At 38.4% G+C, this 19,279-nt stretch overlaps 1 protein-coding gene across 3 annotated transcripts in view; it reads right to left on the bottom strand.

Annotated features, from left to right (window-relative positions):
• LRBA (LPS responsive beige-like anchor protein) overlaps window positions 1–19,279 on the bottom strand; it is a gene marked incomplete at its 5' end in the record, with an annotated part of 423,662 nt that overhangs the window by 48,516 nt on the left and 355,867 nt on the right. For all 3 annotated transcript variants that reach the window (XM_084266649.1, XM_084266650.1, XM_084266651.1), the window contains one exon: window positions 13,048–13,215. In XM_084266649.1, coding sequence (XP_084122775.1) covers window positions 13,048–13,215 — 168 coding nt within the window. The remainder of the gene's footprint in view (window positions 1–13,047; window positions 13,216–19,279) is intronic.

Raw genomic sequence — 19,279 nt, 5'->3', positions numbered from 1 at the left:
TAAAACACAAGAGCACTTCGAATACATCCATTACAAGAGCCCAAACTGACACAGAAAACTGCTTTAATTGATGAAAGATCAGTGGCCAAAAGGCTATTTTCCACAGTCCAGATCTCAGAGCGACTCACCACCTTCCAACCACATACAAAGTGGATTCCAATGCTTACTCACATCCGTGACGCTCACCATCATCACACTCCCAGACCACACAATAGCAGCTGCAGAGCATCTATTTGATAGCCACCCACCCTCAGTGCAGAAGAGAATTCTGCTGGGATATTAAAACCAAGTCTAAAGTACCACAGATTCTCCATTTTCAGTCTTTAACAGACAGCTTCTACACCCATGTTTACGATCGAGCTTGAGTTTGAGATTTACAGTTCCAGAGAAACAAGTCTTTCAAACTCACTACGTTCCATCTGGCCTTTCCAAAAACCACAAGAACCTCCATTTCCAGGATTACAACAGCCCCCTGACACAATCTTTCCCTTTCAGCCAACAGAACTGGGAAAGTCTACATTCAGCTCATGTCCCACCCCAGGTAACAAGGTTTCATAAAGCACCACAGATATTGGCATTTGTATGTCCTCTTTACCGCGCATCTTCAGAGACCCAAAAGAAATTTGAAAAACTGTTGAGTAAAGGTAACGATGCTTGGGTAATTATGTCTAGACATAGCAGCTAGACTTCAGGGCAAAAAACTCTGGCATTCCTTTTAATTACCAACAAGAAAAGTAAAAATTTCTTTATGTAGCTTCAACATTTCTTAATTATGACCTAGTAGCAGCCCCAAATGTTTCCTTCCTTTTTACAGATTGTATTCAAAGTCAATCCAGATGTCAACCCCATGTTCTGATGATGTCTCTGTCAGAAGGATCACATAGGGAAGGGTGCAAGATGACCTCCCTGTGTCAGCAGAAACATGTAATGGTGGAGCTAGAATCACTCCCCATTTCCTCGATTTACATAACAATAGAAGGAGAAATACAGGACATTTTAGTCACCAGATGTCACTCAGGCTTTTGTTTGACCTGTCAAAGAAAATCAGCTAGGAGCAGGGAATCCTTTCCTCAGAGAGATAATTAATATCTCCTTTGAAGAAAGCAACCTACCACTTACTAGAGAACATACAATAAAACAACCATCAGTCAAAAAGTCTTTCTAAAAAATATTATAGCCCAGATTCTTAATTTTCTTGAATAATGTATTAATAGCACTGGTCAGTATTACTAAGAGACTGCCAGCTTCTAGTGGCAGAGGAAGGGTGGACGTTCTCACATTGTTGAATCCCTCTGGAGCGTACAACCATTTCATAGAATCATAGAATGGTCTGGGTTGGAAGGGACCCCAAGGATCATAGAGCTCCAACCCCCAACCCCCATTTAGATTACTGTGGGCAGGAAGATTTCAGAAATTTGCCCAACTGGTTTCACACCTACAGAAGGCATTCTATAACTGGAAAGGAATAACCTTTGTTTGAAAGTTAACTTTAGTTCCCCAAATCTGGGGTTTTTTTTCCTCTCTGCTGCATACCACAAAGTAAAAGATAATATCATTCAACGTTTTGTTTCGCTGCTTCTCGAATATCTCAGGAAAATAGCCATCTTCCTGCTAATCCTCTACAAAATCAAAACTTCCTTAAGGCCAGAATCCTTCCAGATGCTACAACCAGAAGTAATAAAATAAAATCAAAGTAACCAATCCCTTACAATAACGCACACAGGGAGCATCTCAACCCACACACTTACACGATAAACAGGGTATTTCAAATGTTAATTCATGTCTAAGTAATAAGTAAGCCATACTAACTGTAATAAACCAGTAATAAGTAAACCATAAGCAAATTTCACAAGCTGATGATGTTTATCTGATTACCGCAATAACCTATTACTAAAAAATTCTTCTGGATCACCTCTTTCCTTGGGAGGTGGGAAGGGGAGAAGGGGAATAGGGAAGTAAATTGAAGAAGGAAGAGTGAAAAACTTGGAAAACTTGGCTTAGCTATAATGTAGCTTTTAGACACTGTTTAATATGGGTATTTTCAGCCTCTGAACCTACTCACTAATCGAACTGTGAAGAAAGTTAATTCAGCAGCGTGTAGTACCCACCAAATACGGCTGTAAATTTTTTGGTAAGGAGGGTGATGGGGGAGGTTGAACATATGGATGCAGTTAAGGTAAAAACAGATGTTTGTTACTTTTCTTTGCAGCAACACTCAGAAACTGAGTCAAAATTGCTTTTTTTCATGTTTATGTCTGAAAGAACTATAAAATTAAATATGAGGGAGGGCGGGTGGAGGGGGAACTGCAGTGAGTGTCACAGAGAAAGAATGAAACAGTCTCTAGTTTTGAACTCAGCTCCTGAAACGAAGGCCCATATAGTTAAAAGGCAAGACATACACCATTTAACTCCCAATTTAAAGACCCTTAGAGTCTCAAGAGTTGCTTTCATCATGCTTACTCAGACACAAAACACTGAACTGCCTAAAGAGTCTAATGGCACAGCGTACCCATGTTAAAATGCATACCTTGGGCTGAGCACAGGACAAATCTTACTGCTCACTACAAAAAAGATACTTTCAGTCCATGTGCCTTTACAAGCTGTACCCAAGTATTTCCACTTCTCAAATCTGTATGATTCAGTTGCCAGACACTGAAAGCCCAGGTGAAATAGCATCATGCGTTGTAATACTTATTCCTTCAGTGTACGTGTTAGGAACAGAAAATGTTTTGGGTTCATCCTCCATCTTCCTACCCAGTATTTATGTCCAGAAAATAACAGCCCTTGCAAAAATAATTACTTTGGCTCTCTGCCGTTCCTACCTCACTTTTCAATATTCAAAAAGGTTTACACACATGTTCCTCAGTGATTTCTATTGGCTTGAGCAATATGCAATTACGATTACTTGCTTTCCCTTTCCTTCCACCCAGATGTTGCTTTACAGCACCAGAGAACACAGAATATTTGACAGGTTTCCCCTCAGACAGCGAAGTTGAATGGCTTAGCGGCCAACCGACTAGCTCCCTTCCCCTTGGGACGGTGATTAAAATCAAGCTCTGATAACAAGTGATGAGAAAACCTCTTCTGACAAGATAGTCACAGTCCTACAGTAAGATTCTTAGTTAAATCCCTCCTGGACTACAGAGACATAGATAATACCAGCCAGGGAACAAACATGATTCATAACAATTAGATAAAGTTGCTGGAAATGGGGCTAAAGATTAAGAAGCTCTTTGCAGCACCATCTCCCCTTGTTTCAGAACAATCCCTGTTAGATCAAGATTGGGAAAAATGGGCAAAGAGATTTTTTGAAACAGGCAATGTATACGCTTGCTGAGCATACACCTGCCCTGGGGATATTGCTCTACGCTTGACCCAGGCAAAAAATTCATCGTTCAAATGTTAGGACCATAAATTCACACGCTCCCATCTGCTGTTTCAAAAATAAACTGAGCAGCCTAATTCACGCCAAGCCAGAAAAATCTTCCCAGTCTCCTGACTTTGTAAATCGAGCTTATTGTATTGAATGACTTCAATTTTTTGGTTTTGCTTTATCGTTGCACTTAATGGTTTAAAGAAAACTGCTTTGAAAGCTAACCATTGGCAGGGGAGGGAGCAAGGAGGTAAGAAAGACAGAAGACAAGATACTACAAGACCTAGAGTTACATACGGGTCTCCAGGTATCCTCAAACAACGCCTGCAAACTGTTTGGAATCCCCCCTCTGCTAGGTGAGGCAGAAGAGCGCAGACAGAGCCTGATGCAGCCCACTAACGCAGTTCCTGCATCCGCTGAAGTTACACCGGTTTACAGCTTCAGGGCTGAGGCGTAGGCAAGAGATACTGTCAGCAGCCCACAGAGGGGGACGTTACTAGAGCACGCCAGCAAGCTGGTATGAAGTAAGAAGTGCACAACTCTGCGGTGCATTAGGGATATACGTGACAAAACCAAGCATGCCTCATTACATGTATAAAAACATGTAGAGATGAAAGCCATCAAACATCAATGAAGCACAGGTCAGGCTTTTTTCCTTCTTTCCTGGCCAGCTTCCTTGCAAGAAACACATCTTTTATATAAAAACATTTTTTCCTTCTTTTTCTTTCCTAATTTCAGTTCCCTCTGTCTGCCTGAAATACCACAGTTGTCTGCTTGGAAGTTGGTTACTAGTCCAACCACTTGTTATTTATTAAATCCAACCTACTACAGATCCCTGGGGGGCAGGTGGGGTGTTAGCCTGCACAGGATGTTACTTCTATATTTTTTTTAATAGCTATTTGAGATTCAATATATGAATAACATTTTCTTCTGTCCGCATCACAGAAAAATGCAGACAAGAGCACAGCGTAGGATACCTTTCAGCACACCCTTAAAAACAAAAGCTCTAACCCAGCTCCTAAACTCCATTAAGATATTTTCTGGGAGAATAAAGAAAAATGAAGTCTTTTTGTGCAGACAAATCAGCACGACAATTACACTGCAGTCATTAAAGTAAAAGAGGAAGTAATCGCAGTTTGTGACAATACAAATAGATGCCCCTCAGGGCCATGCGAGTCGCTCCAATGTATATATCGACACTGAATATATACATTCCAGGCATATTAAACAGAGGCATAGCATGGCCTGGCTGCAATCTCCAGTTCACACAGCTGTCCATCCACTGCAGCGTAATCCCAGCTGCCAATCTGATGGAAACCAGTTAGTCAGAGCAGACACAACCAACAGAAACAAATGTCACTCAATAATGTTCAGAGGCACTGGGTTCATGGATAATTTCAAACAGTATCTCTGTCTGGAGCACTGATGTGCTCATTCAAAACACCTAAATCTTTGGCTACTGGAAAGGAGGAGATAAAAAAACTGCAACTAGGCGGGAAAAAAAAAGGTCTGGTCGTACTTCAAAGAGACTGACAAAATAAAAAGGGAAATGAGTAAAAAAGAAAGTTTAGATTAATTTAAAGACCCACAAATAAAACTGGATTCAGTATGAGTGAAACCCTAAGCAGCTCTGGGGTTAGGGTTTTTTTTTGAGGGTTTTTTTTTTAGTTATAGCCTGCACTTTGAGCACCAAACCCAAAATTGCTTCTTGTCTCCACTGTGGCAGCTGAAGATTTCAAGAGAGCAACTCACTGCTTTCATTTAAAAATCAGTAATTCCCCCTCCAGAAAGTAGCGGCATCGCCATGTGCGATGCCTTGAAACCACCAATTTCTGGTAGTATTCACTCACTCCTTTAAACGGCTAAGCATCATCTTTAAAACTTGTTACCTTCACAAAGGCTTCTTGTTACTTAGCCGGCTCCAAATTTTCTGATATTAAACTTTTTTTTCCTCTGGAAAAAAGCACAATCTGTTCCAATCTCTTAGCATCCTGTGGGATTTCTTCGCTCTCGATGCCATCTCTATTTATTATATAGAACAAGCTTCATTCTAATAAAATGATGGACTGGAATGAAGGAACTTTTTGTTATCATATAATAAAATGTGACACTTAACTGAGACTTGATTTTGGGACACGGCTTGAGGAAAAGCACCTTTGGCATCACTGCAGGTTTTCTCACTCAAGAAGCAGCTACTGGTCAAATATAACTAATAACTAATATACTAGAGTTTAGTAAACACCACATCACACCTGCAGCCACAGTGGGAACACTGAGGATCCAGACACCCTGAGCTGCAATGAGTAAATACAGCGAAAATACCTCAAACAAAAACTTTTAGTTTCCCAACTACCATGAAAGCCAATACAGATATTGTATGGATTGTCTAAAGAGACTGCAAATAAATAATCAGAGCCTGCTGATGACACAGAAAAATAATGACATTTTTGTAGCCTGTTCACTTCCATGTTTGAGTCAAGGCTGAATGACTTAATGTACGATAACTGCAGCTATTATACACCAGTATATCAGATCCTTTCCACTTATGGGGGAAAAAGAAGTTAGAAAATGGAAATAGTTTCTATTTTAAAAGTTATATTTGAAGACTTCCGAACATCACTTTTTTTCCTTCCCTTGTTTACCTTTTGATTACTCTTGCTTTTTTAATGCTGGCCAACAAATATGTCAGCTAGCTAAGACTGAGCAGCCAGGCACGAATGAAAATGTAAAGAGCCCAGGGGGGTCTCAAGGCCTCTCTGACTCTGATAGATCCACAAGACAGGTCAAGCAAGAAGAGGTGAGGGAACTGACTGCGCTGAAAATTTCTATCCTTTGAATTTCAATCAGGGGCTAAAAAAAAAAAAAGAAAAGAAGAAAACGGACTCAGAGCTGAAGAACTAATTTACATGAGTTACCTCCTTCCAAAAAGCTTCCCTACTTCCAGCCAAAGCTGTTGTTTGCTTCTTATTCTTTTAATCCTTATGCATCAGGCATCTCAGTCCCACTTTAATTAACTCTAAAATACTGTTTCTTTTTCCTGATGGGTAGAGAAGCAGGAGCACCAGATATAAATTAGAATCTTTTCACGCAACAAAAGACAAAAGTGAACATTCAGGTCAAACATTTTTTCTGGACCAAAACCTAGCTGAGTTACTTTTCTGCCTGTTTCTAAGTGCTGCAGCAAATACGTTACGTTAAGACAAAGGGCAATAACCCCCCATTCGTCATGTCAAGCTTTGGGCTTTGGAACAGAACTCCCCAGGTATCACAGCAAACATCAGTTTATGCTCATTTTGCCTCTTTAGTCCAACACCACAGATAGGTCACCATGCGAGCAGAGATGTGAGAATGAATAGGTAAATGACATGAGCTGGTAGCAGGAATGACACTGCTGTTATTTTACAGCTCCTTTTACCAGATGAAGAAAACACTCATCTTTTAACCTTTATTTCCCCAGTCCCAGACAAGCCAATGTCATGCGGTGGCGGTACCTGCCCACCCCCAACAGCATCAGAGGTCCCGTCTTCGCTACGCAATCCCACCCCACACACCTTCACAGGAAAAGACCAGGGCACGGGTCTGGTTGCAGCTAAGTCCATCTCTCCTTAGTCACAAAGTCAGTCTGCTTCCTGGTACTACACTTCATTCTAGTTCCATGTAACAGAATTTTAACACAGATCTGCAATTAAAACTAGACCAGTCCTTAACATTTCTTTGCCTTTTCACAGTCTTCCTGTGCTGTACAACGTCAAACATGCCATCTGCACAACACTCTCCTGGCCAGAGAGATGATTCAAAGATCATTTCCACAGTGCTTTGAATGTTGCCTGCATGGATTCGTTACTTACTTAATTCAGCACATCTAAATTTACTGCTCTGTGCTGGTATTTTATAATCACTTTATCCCACTTTTTTAAAACTCATCGCAGCCACAACATAGATCGTTGCCCAACCTGCTAAAAACAGACTAGTTTTTCCCAACTATTTTGTAAATGTTAACTATGCTATAAATACAGATCGTGTTTATACTCTGTGAAAGATTCACTGCTGTCAGAGTCCTCCAGCTGAGTTAGAGCTGAAATATGCTATTAACTCCCACCATGAACACAGCTAAAAGAGAGGCCAAAAATGCTTTCTCTGGGATAAGATATCAGATCTGCTACTGCTGTCATGAAACCGGGGTCATGTAAACTAAACATCCTTGTAACTTCTTTTGGAAAGCACAGAAGTCTCTCAAACTGTAAATATTTAAAAATAAAATTAGGCTCATAAGAGATAGGTCTAAGATGCATAAAACTTACCCAAAGATATCAATCTTGGGCAACATTTAAAAGCTATTATCCATAAAATAATTTATCCCATATGCCTTAAAACTGAAAATAAAAGAATTATTTCCCTTCCTTGTATAATCAGAAGTGGCACATTCAAATAACATACCAAATGCTGTGTCCAAGCTGATTCTTCACCATTTTTGAAACTCCTTGGTTCATATGGAAATAAAGTATCAGCAGTAGAAAGAAAGGTGCCGATAGAAGGGGAAAAGCCGTGCTTCCTAATGTTAAACAGACTACTGTCATGTAACAAAAAGGCACCTTCTCTTCAAATGAAGTCTAAAACTACTGTGTCATCTCAGGCTAAAAGCAAATCTCAATGACAAGTATGCAGGGTATCAACTGGACGGGAAATATTCTCATGTTTTTCTAACTATTATTGCTTGTTATTTCCTTAGTTACTGGCTACAAAGATCATATCAGAGGATATTTTTAAAAATATTAGAAGAATATGGCTAAGTGCTTTTTGCTAAGCATGGTAGAAAATTTAGTATGCTTCTTGAGGTTCAGGGATTTCTATAATAAATCAACGATATACTCTCCAAGCAATATTTTGCCTTCTATCTATTAATTCCATCTCTTTTCTTCACACTTACCCAGTGTTTATGCTAGCAATGTAGGGGTATCAGTGGAGAAACAGATTTTTAACTAGGAGCTCCAAGTGCAGCTTGGATTCATGATCATCCTTTGTTACACTATGCCAGAGACAACAGGAATCACTATTCTTCTGGCCAATATACTAATGGAATACCCACAAATCAGTCCAAGAGAGAAATTATTTTCTATGGATTCTGCTTCACCTCTTAATCAGCTGCTTGTCTGAATGGCTTAGATCTAATTCTACTTTCTTGGGGTTTTTTTTTTTCTCCGTTCTTGGACGGCCATTGCCAAAAGAAATCAGAATTAGTGATAAGAAGGTGCTGTGAATTCTCTCCAGAAGGGTTGGATGACATTTATCTATGCTGCTGTGACTCCTTGCCTCTTCCATACAGGCAACAAGAAAGTCCTTCCACTGGGATCGAGAGTTCCACAGATCAAAACATGGTGTTCAGGAATGAGTCAACACAAAGTGGTCATCTAGCATACCCCTGCTGGCAAATACCAGTTCATCCACTGGAAATAGATGCAGTATTTACTGCTTGTCAAGTGAACAGTAATTTCCCTCTGCAGTTGTAACCTCCTTCAGCAAGACGCACAAGGATGAGAGTCAATGACAATGCTGCTAAAATGGCTCCAGGGAAAAAAAGAAGAGGATGAAGGAATGGTCTCTGCAAGGATGAGAAGTGCACAGATACACCAGAAGATATACTGGATCTCTTGCCTTGCTTCTCCTCCTTGCAGTTCCCTTCCCCCACTGGCTGCGACTCAAACCCTTCTCTCTTGATCTACTCCCCTCCCCCTGAGATTTGCCTTTGAATTATGCAAGCTTTGCACTCCCCAGGGGTTATCTGCCAAAAGGTAGCATGTGGCCCACGGTTTGCATTTTAGTTTAAAATTTTCTATTATAGCAGTCAGATCCTTTCAAAATACTTTACTTCCTTTATTCCCATAGGCAGAAAGAATGGCAGGAAAAAATTGTTCACAGCAGTACGAGGGGATGTAAAAGTTCTACATTTTCAGTTAAAAAAAAAAGAAAGAAAGGTGGAATATGGTTTTAATCAAGTAGTTTTCCTTCCTAGACGAGTGCTTCCTTCTTGTAATATATATAACCTGACTGCCTATAAAAATAGAGGTGCCAGTTGGAGCCATTTAGGAGACCTAAGGAAATTCTGCATTAACCTAAACTCTGTTCCTCAGTTCCTTCCACTACTATTCTGTGTGTGGCCTCTCCTGATGAGTTAGGTCACCAATACACATAGTGTATCTATGAAGATGCTTGAGAAACATGTGCATCATGGGCTTCTTATTACTGACATGGTCCAGGCTTAGCATAGACCATCTATGTAGAGAAACTGCCATGGTTTAAGAAGATGCTATTATTTCTGTATGATAATGAAAAGCCTCGGTAACTCACAACTCTCAGAGTATATAGAAGCTTCTCCCTGGTTTAGGTTTGCAAATAAAAAGGTATTTTCTGCTACCAACTAAAATGCTGAACCTTATGGAGAGGAGAAAGCCAAAAGCATCCTTTTTGAAAACAAGAAATCCAGAGTAAAATTTCTGGTTTAATAATTACCTAATAAATAGACACTAAATCTGAAGGTGTCATGTCTGCTTTAAAATACTGTTAATTCTCCAGATCAAAACCTTATTTGGCCTGTAACCAGGAATTTGGTGGAGAAAAGAAGTAATATTTTCTGGCAAGCTGACTGAAGGAGAAAAATAAATGCTGATTGAAGCTGCTCAGCAGTACAGAACGTTAGCGCAAGTCCTCCGGGAGATGGATTAGTAAGCAGGAAGAAGGTGAGGCTGTCAAAGGTGCATGATAAATTCATTTAGCACATAGATATAGAATGATTATGCACATAGATATATACATGAACACATTTTTTATTACTTTCATCTCTGCTCATAAGTGAAAACAGAATAACTCACCATTGGTGATGATAGTCACTAAATCTCTGCACTGTCAATACTGTATCAGAGCTGATCGTACCTACCTTTTCAAATTACATACACACATTTACATAATACAAAAATATGGTTTAATAAAAACACATAAATAGCAAGGGACACCTCACTAAACAGGAATCTTTTTACTCTCTTGCTGTCCTGCTTAAAAATACTAAATAAAAGCACTCCATTGCACCGATCTTCAAGGAACTCAGAACAAAAATGCCACAATCATCATATATTTTTGACACCATCAGTAGCGTTTCTAAATTCTGCTGCTGCTAAGCTTTCCCATCATTACAAACTCAACAACGCTGCTGTTTTCCCTCTCCTGTTTTCATTTTTATACGCCACTCAGTTCAGGCAGTGTAGAATGACTCAAAAATAAGACACATTGCATTTAAGTACAATAAAAACCATGACAAATTAAAATGATTTGGTAACATATTAATATAATTATGGAAGTACGAAGCAAATGTCTAACTGAGATGATCCACACCTCCAGATTTGTAACTTCCCAGGTCTTAAAGTATTTTTTTTTCAGGCTATGAGACAAGCAGAACAGATCACAGTTAAACTGATAATAGAACTGTTCTAGAAAAATTAAAGACTGCATAAAAATTGTGCATGGCAGACCGCTATGTTGGTTAGTATTACTTCAATTATTGGTTTCATAAATGAACGATGGTTCATTTAACTCCAAAATTAAGAACAAATGACACTTAATGCCCAGTCTGTTTTCCAGCTCACACTTAAACCCAGCACTTCAAGAGTTTGATAAATTATCTTACAAGGTAAGAGTATTTCCTTATCAGTGTATGCTCACAAACATCAATGACTTGCAAACCTGACACAGTGAGCATCTAGTACCCTTGGGTCAGTACCTGTTTCAAATACTGATGACGACACTTTTCCTTAAAAGCTAAGCGTCCCACCATCTCTTTTCTTAGCACAATTAAATGTATTTTTATCCAACATCTATATTTTAGCTCCCAGTGGACCAAGATGCAGTCTTCAGACTGATGCCAACCCACATGATGACATCCAGCCATTACTCTTGGTACTTAAACCAATCCTTGTGTATCCCTACCCTCGGTACCCCCTGAGCCTTTTGACTACACTCACAAGCCAGCACCAAGCCACAGTGTTGCTATGATGTGACTTTACAGAATCTGTCAAGGTGTCCCAAACAGTCAGAGAAAACAGTATAATTAAAAATAGTAATTGCTCTATTTCTCAGACCTAGTTTCAATTGGGGTAAACAACAAATACTTCAATTAGGGTTCTACTAGGATTCTACGGCGAGCCTCAAACCTAGCATTTGTTAGCAGAAATGTCTTCGTTCTTGTTTTCATTTATTCACACACACATCCCCAGTACATCTACCCACCATGTTAAATAAAATTGTTTACAGCATTCGTATTACTTTGCTCTCAGGGATTCAGAGTATTTTATAACAAAGTACCATTTATTCTATAATTCATGTACTTTCAGCTGTACTTGACACCAACGTATTGCCTGAACAGAGGATGTAAAACTGATCAAAAATCTGGTTTAATCACTCCATCTTTTTTTTTCTTTTTTTTTAAACAGGAGGGAGGAGTCTTTAACCCCCCAAATATCCTGAAGGCTACTTTGGCAAATACATTGTTCCAAATACTGCTGAGTCTGAGTGAAACTACTTTTTTCCAATGTTTAAGTATTTACTATGTCATATGAAAAATACTGGACAAGTTCTTATTAATTTGATGGCAAGCCAAATAAAAATAATGGAAGGCACACAACCATGGATTTGACATGTACTACACAAGCAGGATTGCATTAAAAAAGAATTGTTAAAACTATTAGAGCAAATTGAAAAGTGCAAGCCAAATCACAGATGCTCGCTGTCTTCTGCCATTAAGATCCAGGATTAGTGAACAAAAGGACTGTCCTCAGCAACTGAAGCAATCCTTGCACATTTATTTGGGGGTTGAACTCAATCTCTTGAAGTCCCTTCCAACTCCTACAATTATGTGATTCTGGGATTTTTTATACTGGCATCCTGTCTGTGCCAAACCCAGGTGCACAAAGTTGAAGACCAACTTGCACACTTGTTCTCTTAACTGTGCATGCTGCGAGGCCTGGCTGAGGCACCTTGTGTTTTACCAGCCCGTAGCGAAACCACAAGAGAACACAAAGATGTGCACATTCACTGGTAGCCTTGAACATCATGGAGTCTTTCACAGAATCATAGAATCACAGAATCATAGGGGTTGGAAGGGACCTCCAGAGGTCATCGGGTCCAAACCCCCTGCCAAAGCAGGGTCCCCAGCTCGTATTGCACAGGTCGGCGTCCAGACGGGGCTGGAATCTCTTCAGAGAAGGAGACTCCACACCCCCTGGGCAGCCTGTCCCAGGGCTCCCTCACCCTCACTGGGTAAAAGTTCTTTCCCAGATTGGGGCGGAACTTCCTATACTCCAACTTGCAGCCATTGCCCCTTGTCCTGTCTCCACAGACCACTGAAAAGGGGCTGGCCATTTCCCCTTGCATCCCATACTTAAGATATTTATAAACACTAATAAGATTCCCCCCTTAGTCTTCTTTTCTCTAGGCTGAACAGCCCCAGTTCACTCAGCATTTCCTCATAGGGGAGATGCTCCAGGCCCTTAATCATTTTCATAGCCTCTGCTGGAGTCTCTCCAGGACATGGCTGTCTTTTTTGTAACAAGGAGCCCAGAACTGAACACTTAAGGCACTGCAGAGGTTAACAAAGAGTTTCCTTTCTTACATTTAAAGTACAAACTTACCTCTCTCAATACAGGATCCGTTATTGAACTTAAATTAACAGCTCCTTCATAAGTCAAATAGTAGAAAACATTCAGGGACCTAACAGCCTCTGGACCTTGCTGTTTGTAGCCAAAAATCAGATCAATCCACTGGTGAAGCTGGCAGGAAACAAACTCACTTTCCAACGCCTGTAAGAAAACAGACACACAAAACATATAAACTTGAGTTGGCCAGGCAGTCATCACTTAGTAAGAGAAAAAGCATTTTTTGAAGAGCATGCAAAATTATCTTGACATGTCTGAGAACAGTACTTTAGCTGTTCTAGCAAACAAAAAAAAGGTCCAATATATAAATCTGTCACAAAGTCTCATGCACCCTACTCCAGTTCCCACTGACGAGAAGCCCTTCTTCCTTTTTAATCTAGAATAACCAGAATAAGAAAAAAAAGCAGTAAGTGGAAATTGATTCTGACAGGTAGAGGAGACTGATAGACTTGGAGAAACCAAACTAGGGATGTTAGGGTAGAAAATATATAACATGCCAGAACATCAACTTGCTGTTACTCGTATGCATTTGCTGTATATATCTCAGATACAAAGCTATAAAGAAACAGAACTATGCTGAATGATTAAGCCACTTTTCTGAAGAGATTATCCAGTTACAACCCAATTCCCAAGATAAAAGTATCCAAACAACGATGACCATCTCCATAATGGAATTAGATACAGCACAAATACACGAAAAGACAACTTAAAAACCATTGTCATCTAAAGAGTTAATTTATCTAGAATAAATCTCTGGCAGGATTTGCTTTTTCTGTTTTTATACAGAGTATTGGCTATATTTCTTGTTTGAATGAGCAAACGAAGCAACATAACTAAGTCTGATACTCTCCTCGTCTAACGAAATGAATGGCATTCTCCTTGTAAAGGAAATCCCTAATTTTGAGCAGAGGAAGTTAAAATTAATCTGAAACCCAAGGAAATCACTCCACAATTTGCACACAAAAATGATGGGTTTGTTTCATTAACCGATGCCTGAAAACAACATTTAAATTGACACATAAAAACAGCAATTGTCTTAATTTGTGTGGTGCACTCCACACAAAAGCCCTAAATATGTTCAAATTAGAGCAAGCTGCTTGATTGTCACTGCAGTCTCATGTCATATTAATGCATGACAAACATTAAACCATACACTTAAATGGCAATTTATATCATTTAAATGTTTACTGCCACACCAGATCATCACTCATTTAAATGTGACTTTCTGACAGCTAATTTCAGTTAATTTTCCTCGATTCACTTAATTAGAACTTTCAATCAAGAAAAGACCTGTACATATCTTCAACATCATACCATTCTTTTTTTTATTAGTGTTTTTATTAGGATTCCCAGCTCCCAAATTGCTGAAGGCATTCTTTGAAATGAATTACCACACAGTACAGTACCTCTTTGGATGATCGTACGGAAATACCTTACAATGTATTTGCTCAGACAGGATATATTCTTTCTTATTTCTTTCTCCTCTTTTTTTTAAATTAGAAAGCCCCAAACATTTAGACACAGACACACAATTAAAACTATAAAAAACCACAAGCAGGTCAATTAAAAATTAATGATTTCAAAATTGTTTAATAAGATAAAACCAGTCAGGAGTCTCATGAGTGTCCATAATACTACAATGCACAGCCATAAAATCCTACAAGGCTCAGCAAATGACAATGATAGGAATTAATTTTCTTTCTATCCTGCTGGAAAAAAAAAAAAAATTAACCCTAGAATATACTTCCCAGTATTGTGCTACTCTGGAGTATCAGGGAAAATGCTGTTAAGAACTTGTAATTTATATATACGTATATATTTAGTATGTGTAGAGGTCATTTCTATTTTCCTTTTCTTCAAAAGCTGGATTTGTAATGGGTCTTCTTATCCTCACAAAGCATTTGAACAGGACTAACTAAAGGAATACCAGTCTGCAATCTCCTCAGATTACCACACATATAAATCTGAGTTTTTCTTTAAAAAGCAAGACTAAAACACACTCTTTGCCTTTTTATGGAATGGTTGGGAGCCATCCTGAATTTTCTACTCTTTTTCAAGATTAAATTAATTTTACACTTGCAATTTATACAGAATCAAAAGTAGGATTATTTCTTTTTTTCCTCCCACATTAGGCCATTTTAAAACCTTCTTTCTTTTTTATTTGCCAAATCACAAAGAAAAGGGCTAAACATAAAATGATACCAGTCAACATCAATACCCAGGACCCCAAAGGACAGACAAAATAAGGCAGACAAATAAATAAGCTTGCCTGTCATTTCAGGTCCCCAGCTAAGCTCTTGGTTGGAGGGAGGTACTTACGCTCTGACACGATCGATGGAGTTACAATAGTTAACAGCCTGTATAACGATTAAAAAATAAGACTTCCAAGGAAAACAACATGACATACTAATATGTGTGATACACTTTACAGTCACACTGGTATATATTATTTAAGTATGGGTATTCCTTAAAAAAAAGAAATACTGTAGTGAAAAAGTTCCTGTTTATGTAACTATCTGGTTTTAAAAAGAAGGGGGTGGGTTTTTTTTTAAATAAAACCATATTACTGCTGGAATTTACCTCCTGCAAAATGAAACCATGTTATCTTAGCAAATGCTAAGTGTTTAGGATTACTCAAGCATCTAGGACAGCCAGCGCTCATTAAGGCTCAGGTTAAATAAGGTATGTGGTGATGGGACACTAACATCCTTCCCATGCTGCTCTTAAAGCCAACCAATCAATTGGGAGCACTCCCACAGCGGACCCAGGACATCATTTACTGTGTGCTCTGAGGAAAACGGGCAACCCAAGAAAATCCCCTAAACCATCCAGCATAACACAGTAATATCCAATCCTATTGAGTTATTGTAAAATAAATCAGTGACTAATGCCCAATTGTTAAAGGATCAAACAAGACCGTGAAAAGACCGTCACGTGAAGCCACACACAAATTGTCAATTCTGTCCACAGGGACTCATATTAACTTTGACAAACTGTCTTGGGGCTGATATCTGTTTCTTTAATGAGATCTATTAGGCAGGGACTAAAGCACTTGAGATATGCTAAAAAGTACAGTATACAGATGTCAAACACAAACACCTATTAGTAACTTCCATTCCCCCATTCCCAAGGTAGAAATGCTTCAGACACATCAACAAATTGAAGCTTTGATCTTACAAGGAAATTTTATTCATAAATAGTTTTCAGTCTGATGCCACAAAATACATGCAACCAAAACTAATTCCTCCCGAACGATGCCAAAATTCATTATTCTATGTGCATCTTCTTCTGCCCTGTTATCTGAAAGGAATGAATGGAGAAGAATTTCCTGCTAGGAACCTAAGACTAATATCAGGCTAATATTGATACAAATGACTTGGTGAGCCATGGTGGGTATGACAAAAACATGAAAACTAGCAGGTTAGGAAATATGGGGGGGGGGGGGGGGGGTGTATTTTTCCAATACAAATATTCCAACTATTTATAATTATATGTTCTCCCAAACTATATTATACCCTTGGAATACAGATTTGTATCTTTAAAGTGACTACTACCAGCTTTTGCCCTCCGCTTTTCTTTCTGGTTTAGATTACATAATGACACATAGTGTCTGAAATTATATGTATTAAAAATGAATATATACCATGCTTGAGCTTGGGATGTTCCAATGCTGAAATCAGATGACAAGATTAACTGCAATTCTTTTCCCCAGCACAGGTATTTATTCATAATCGAGCTATTCAGAAACAGACCGCAGGGCCGCTTGCCTTATTCCTGTGCTGATTAAAGCGAAGTAATCTTGAAGTACGGCATAAACATGTGTGTAACTCGTATTTGAAAGACAGAAGAGAAGATCAAAATGTGTTTTATACAGTTAAAATGGAAGTAGAAATCTTAATGGGAATGAAAAGTGCATGTCACGTGGTGCTTCCTATTCAGTTAAAAAAAATATAAAATTACCCATGAATATACTTCACCAGCAAGTAAGAAATTAGAAATCTCAATACAAATAATTGCCCATTACCTCTAATGGACTAAATATTTTAATTCCTCTGTGAGGTAAGGAATTTCCTTTGAAATGCTTAAAAGAACACTCTCCTTTTTTACATTCTGTTTGGAAAATCTTCGGGTACAAAGAGAGAAGCACGAATGTGGATCTCGCACGTTTCAGTGTAAAGACGATTTTCATGTGAAAAATACTCTTCTCGAGCACAACAAAGCACCTGCACAACTGCAGTGCCAGGTAACTTCTTTAAACTAAGTACATATTCAAGCTTGGATGTATTCTTAAAAATAAATAAATAATAAAAGAGAAAAATTCCCCAACGAAAGCAAACAACTGAAATGATGTTTGCATGTGCAGGCTTTCAGACACAAGTTGGTAATGCTGCCTTAACATTGATATATGACCTTTGTAAGTTACAATGAAGAAGGCTGTTTTTTTCAGCCTAATTAGAACTGTTTCGAATTTTCCTGCTAAATATATGATAGAAAGTCCTTTCAACTTCTTTTTTTCTTTCTTTTTTTTTGTGTCTTTTTTCTAGAGTTTCTTTCCATGTCAACCTTGTTCCAATCAAAATATGTTTCGAATTAAATGATTTTGATTCAATATGTGGATCGCATTTCACTTCCAAGATTTAAAGTCCAAAAAGGAAAAGTTTAGGCTGTTCAAACAAAGCAAAAGCAGCCACTTTGCGGAAAGCTATTCACATTTACCAAGACTGACAAATTGTTTGTGTGCACCATTAGGTCTAGTTTCTGCAATAGTTGCCAGATTTCCTGTCCTCCTAATAACATATTAACTCTTGAAATGCCGGCTTTTATCTTTCACGGTTTCTCAGTAACCACTAGTATTTAAAAGTAAATTATCAAATGTGCTTTCATGAGCAACAATATTTGATGACATGGGTAGATGGCTGAGTGAAAAAAAAAAAAACAAAACCTAAATAAAAGTATAAAAAGCTAGGAAAAAAATATTGGACTCTAGCCTGCCTTGAAGATAGTGGGAGGAGGAGGAGGAGGAAGAGGACAGCAGATGTGCTAAGGAGGAAAGTCTGAGTTCTGGATGAGATAATACAAATTTCAGAAGGATGAAACTCATGGTTTACTAGATGACAGGTATGGTTGGACTCAATGATCTCAAAGGTCTTTTCCAACCTAGTGATGCTGTGATTCTGTGAAACAGCCATTAAAAATATCTGCACCACTGGTGGTTTCTAACTAGCTAATGCAGAGACTTTTATTTGCTGTATTTTGCAATTTGTTTCTAATGGGCAATACTTCAGAAAGTGAGCAATTGCTTCACAGCTTTAGTTACGAGAACTAACTCTTTTTTGCTTTTTTCCTTTTTCTTTTTGGTGTGTGACCTTCATTTTAAATTCTTGCCCCGAAGTGTGCTGCTAACTTATTCTTCATTACTGGTATAACCAAGGTCAGCAGTTTACTACATTTCTCTACTTGCTTACCAATACTAGGACAAAACAGAAAAAGAACTCTGGAAAATATAATCTTAATAAAAAGATCTAACTCAGATGCTTTACAGAAGACCGATCTTACAGAACAAAGGGTATCAACAATCCAATCAGAAGCTCAAACACAAGAGATCTCTGGAAGATAAAACTACCCTTCTCCTGCTTCTCCATATTTAACAATAAGGGACTATGGAATGATGAAAGAAAAAATGTGGGTAATAAAGTAACTTAAACAGAATTCTGTGGTATATTCTGCATAGGCAGCACACACGCAAGAATATTTTGCAGTCTAATGACTCAAACTCCTACCTGGATTTATTTAATTAATAGCAAAGCAAGAGTGAATTATTAGCACGTTTAGCTAAAACCTCTCAAGCACTTTTGCATCTTACGGTGATTTCTATATTCAGTCTACAATACAACTGCTATTTTGTAGTTTAAACAGACAAGCCAGACAGCTGTTATGTATTTTAGAAAATGAAAGCTACATTTCCTTTGAAATTTGCCTTTAATCTCAACTGAAATGTCTATCATTAGGTGCCAGGAATAAAAGATACAGGTGACTATGAAAACTTGCCTTGGAGTGTTCTTAGCTGCACCTTCCATAATGGGCAGTGATCACCCTTAAAAATACTATTTATTAGTATATCCATGATAATCTGCAAATTCGAGAGCAGTATTTTAAGGCAAAATGGTTACAATTTACCACGACCAGTATATAAACAGTCCAAACATTC

The sequence above is a fragment of the Gallinula chloropus genome (genome assembly GCF_964237585.1).
Source record: "Gallinula chloropus genome assembly, chromosome: 7".
NCBI classification, from domain to species: Eukaryota; Metazoa; Chordata; class Aves; order Gruiformes; family Rallidae; genus Gallinula; species Gallinula chloropus.
This window is presented reverse-complemented; position numbering and strand designations above follow the sequence as displayed.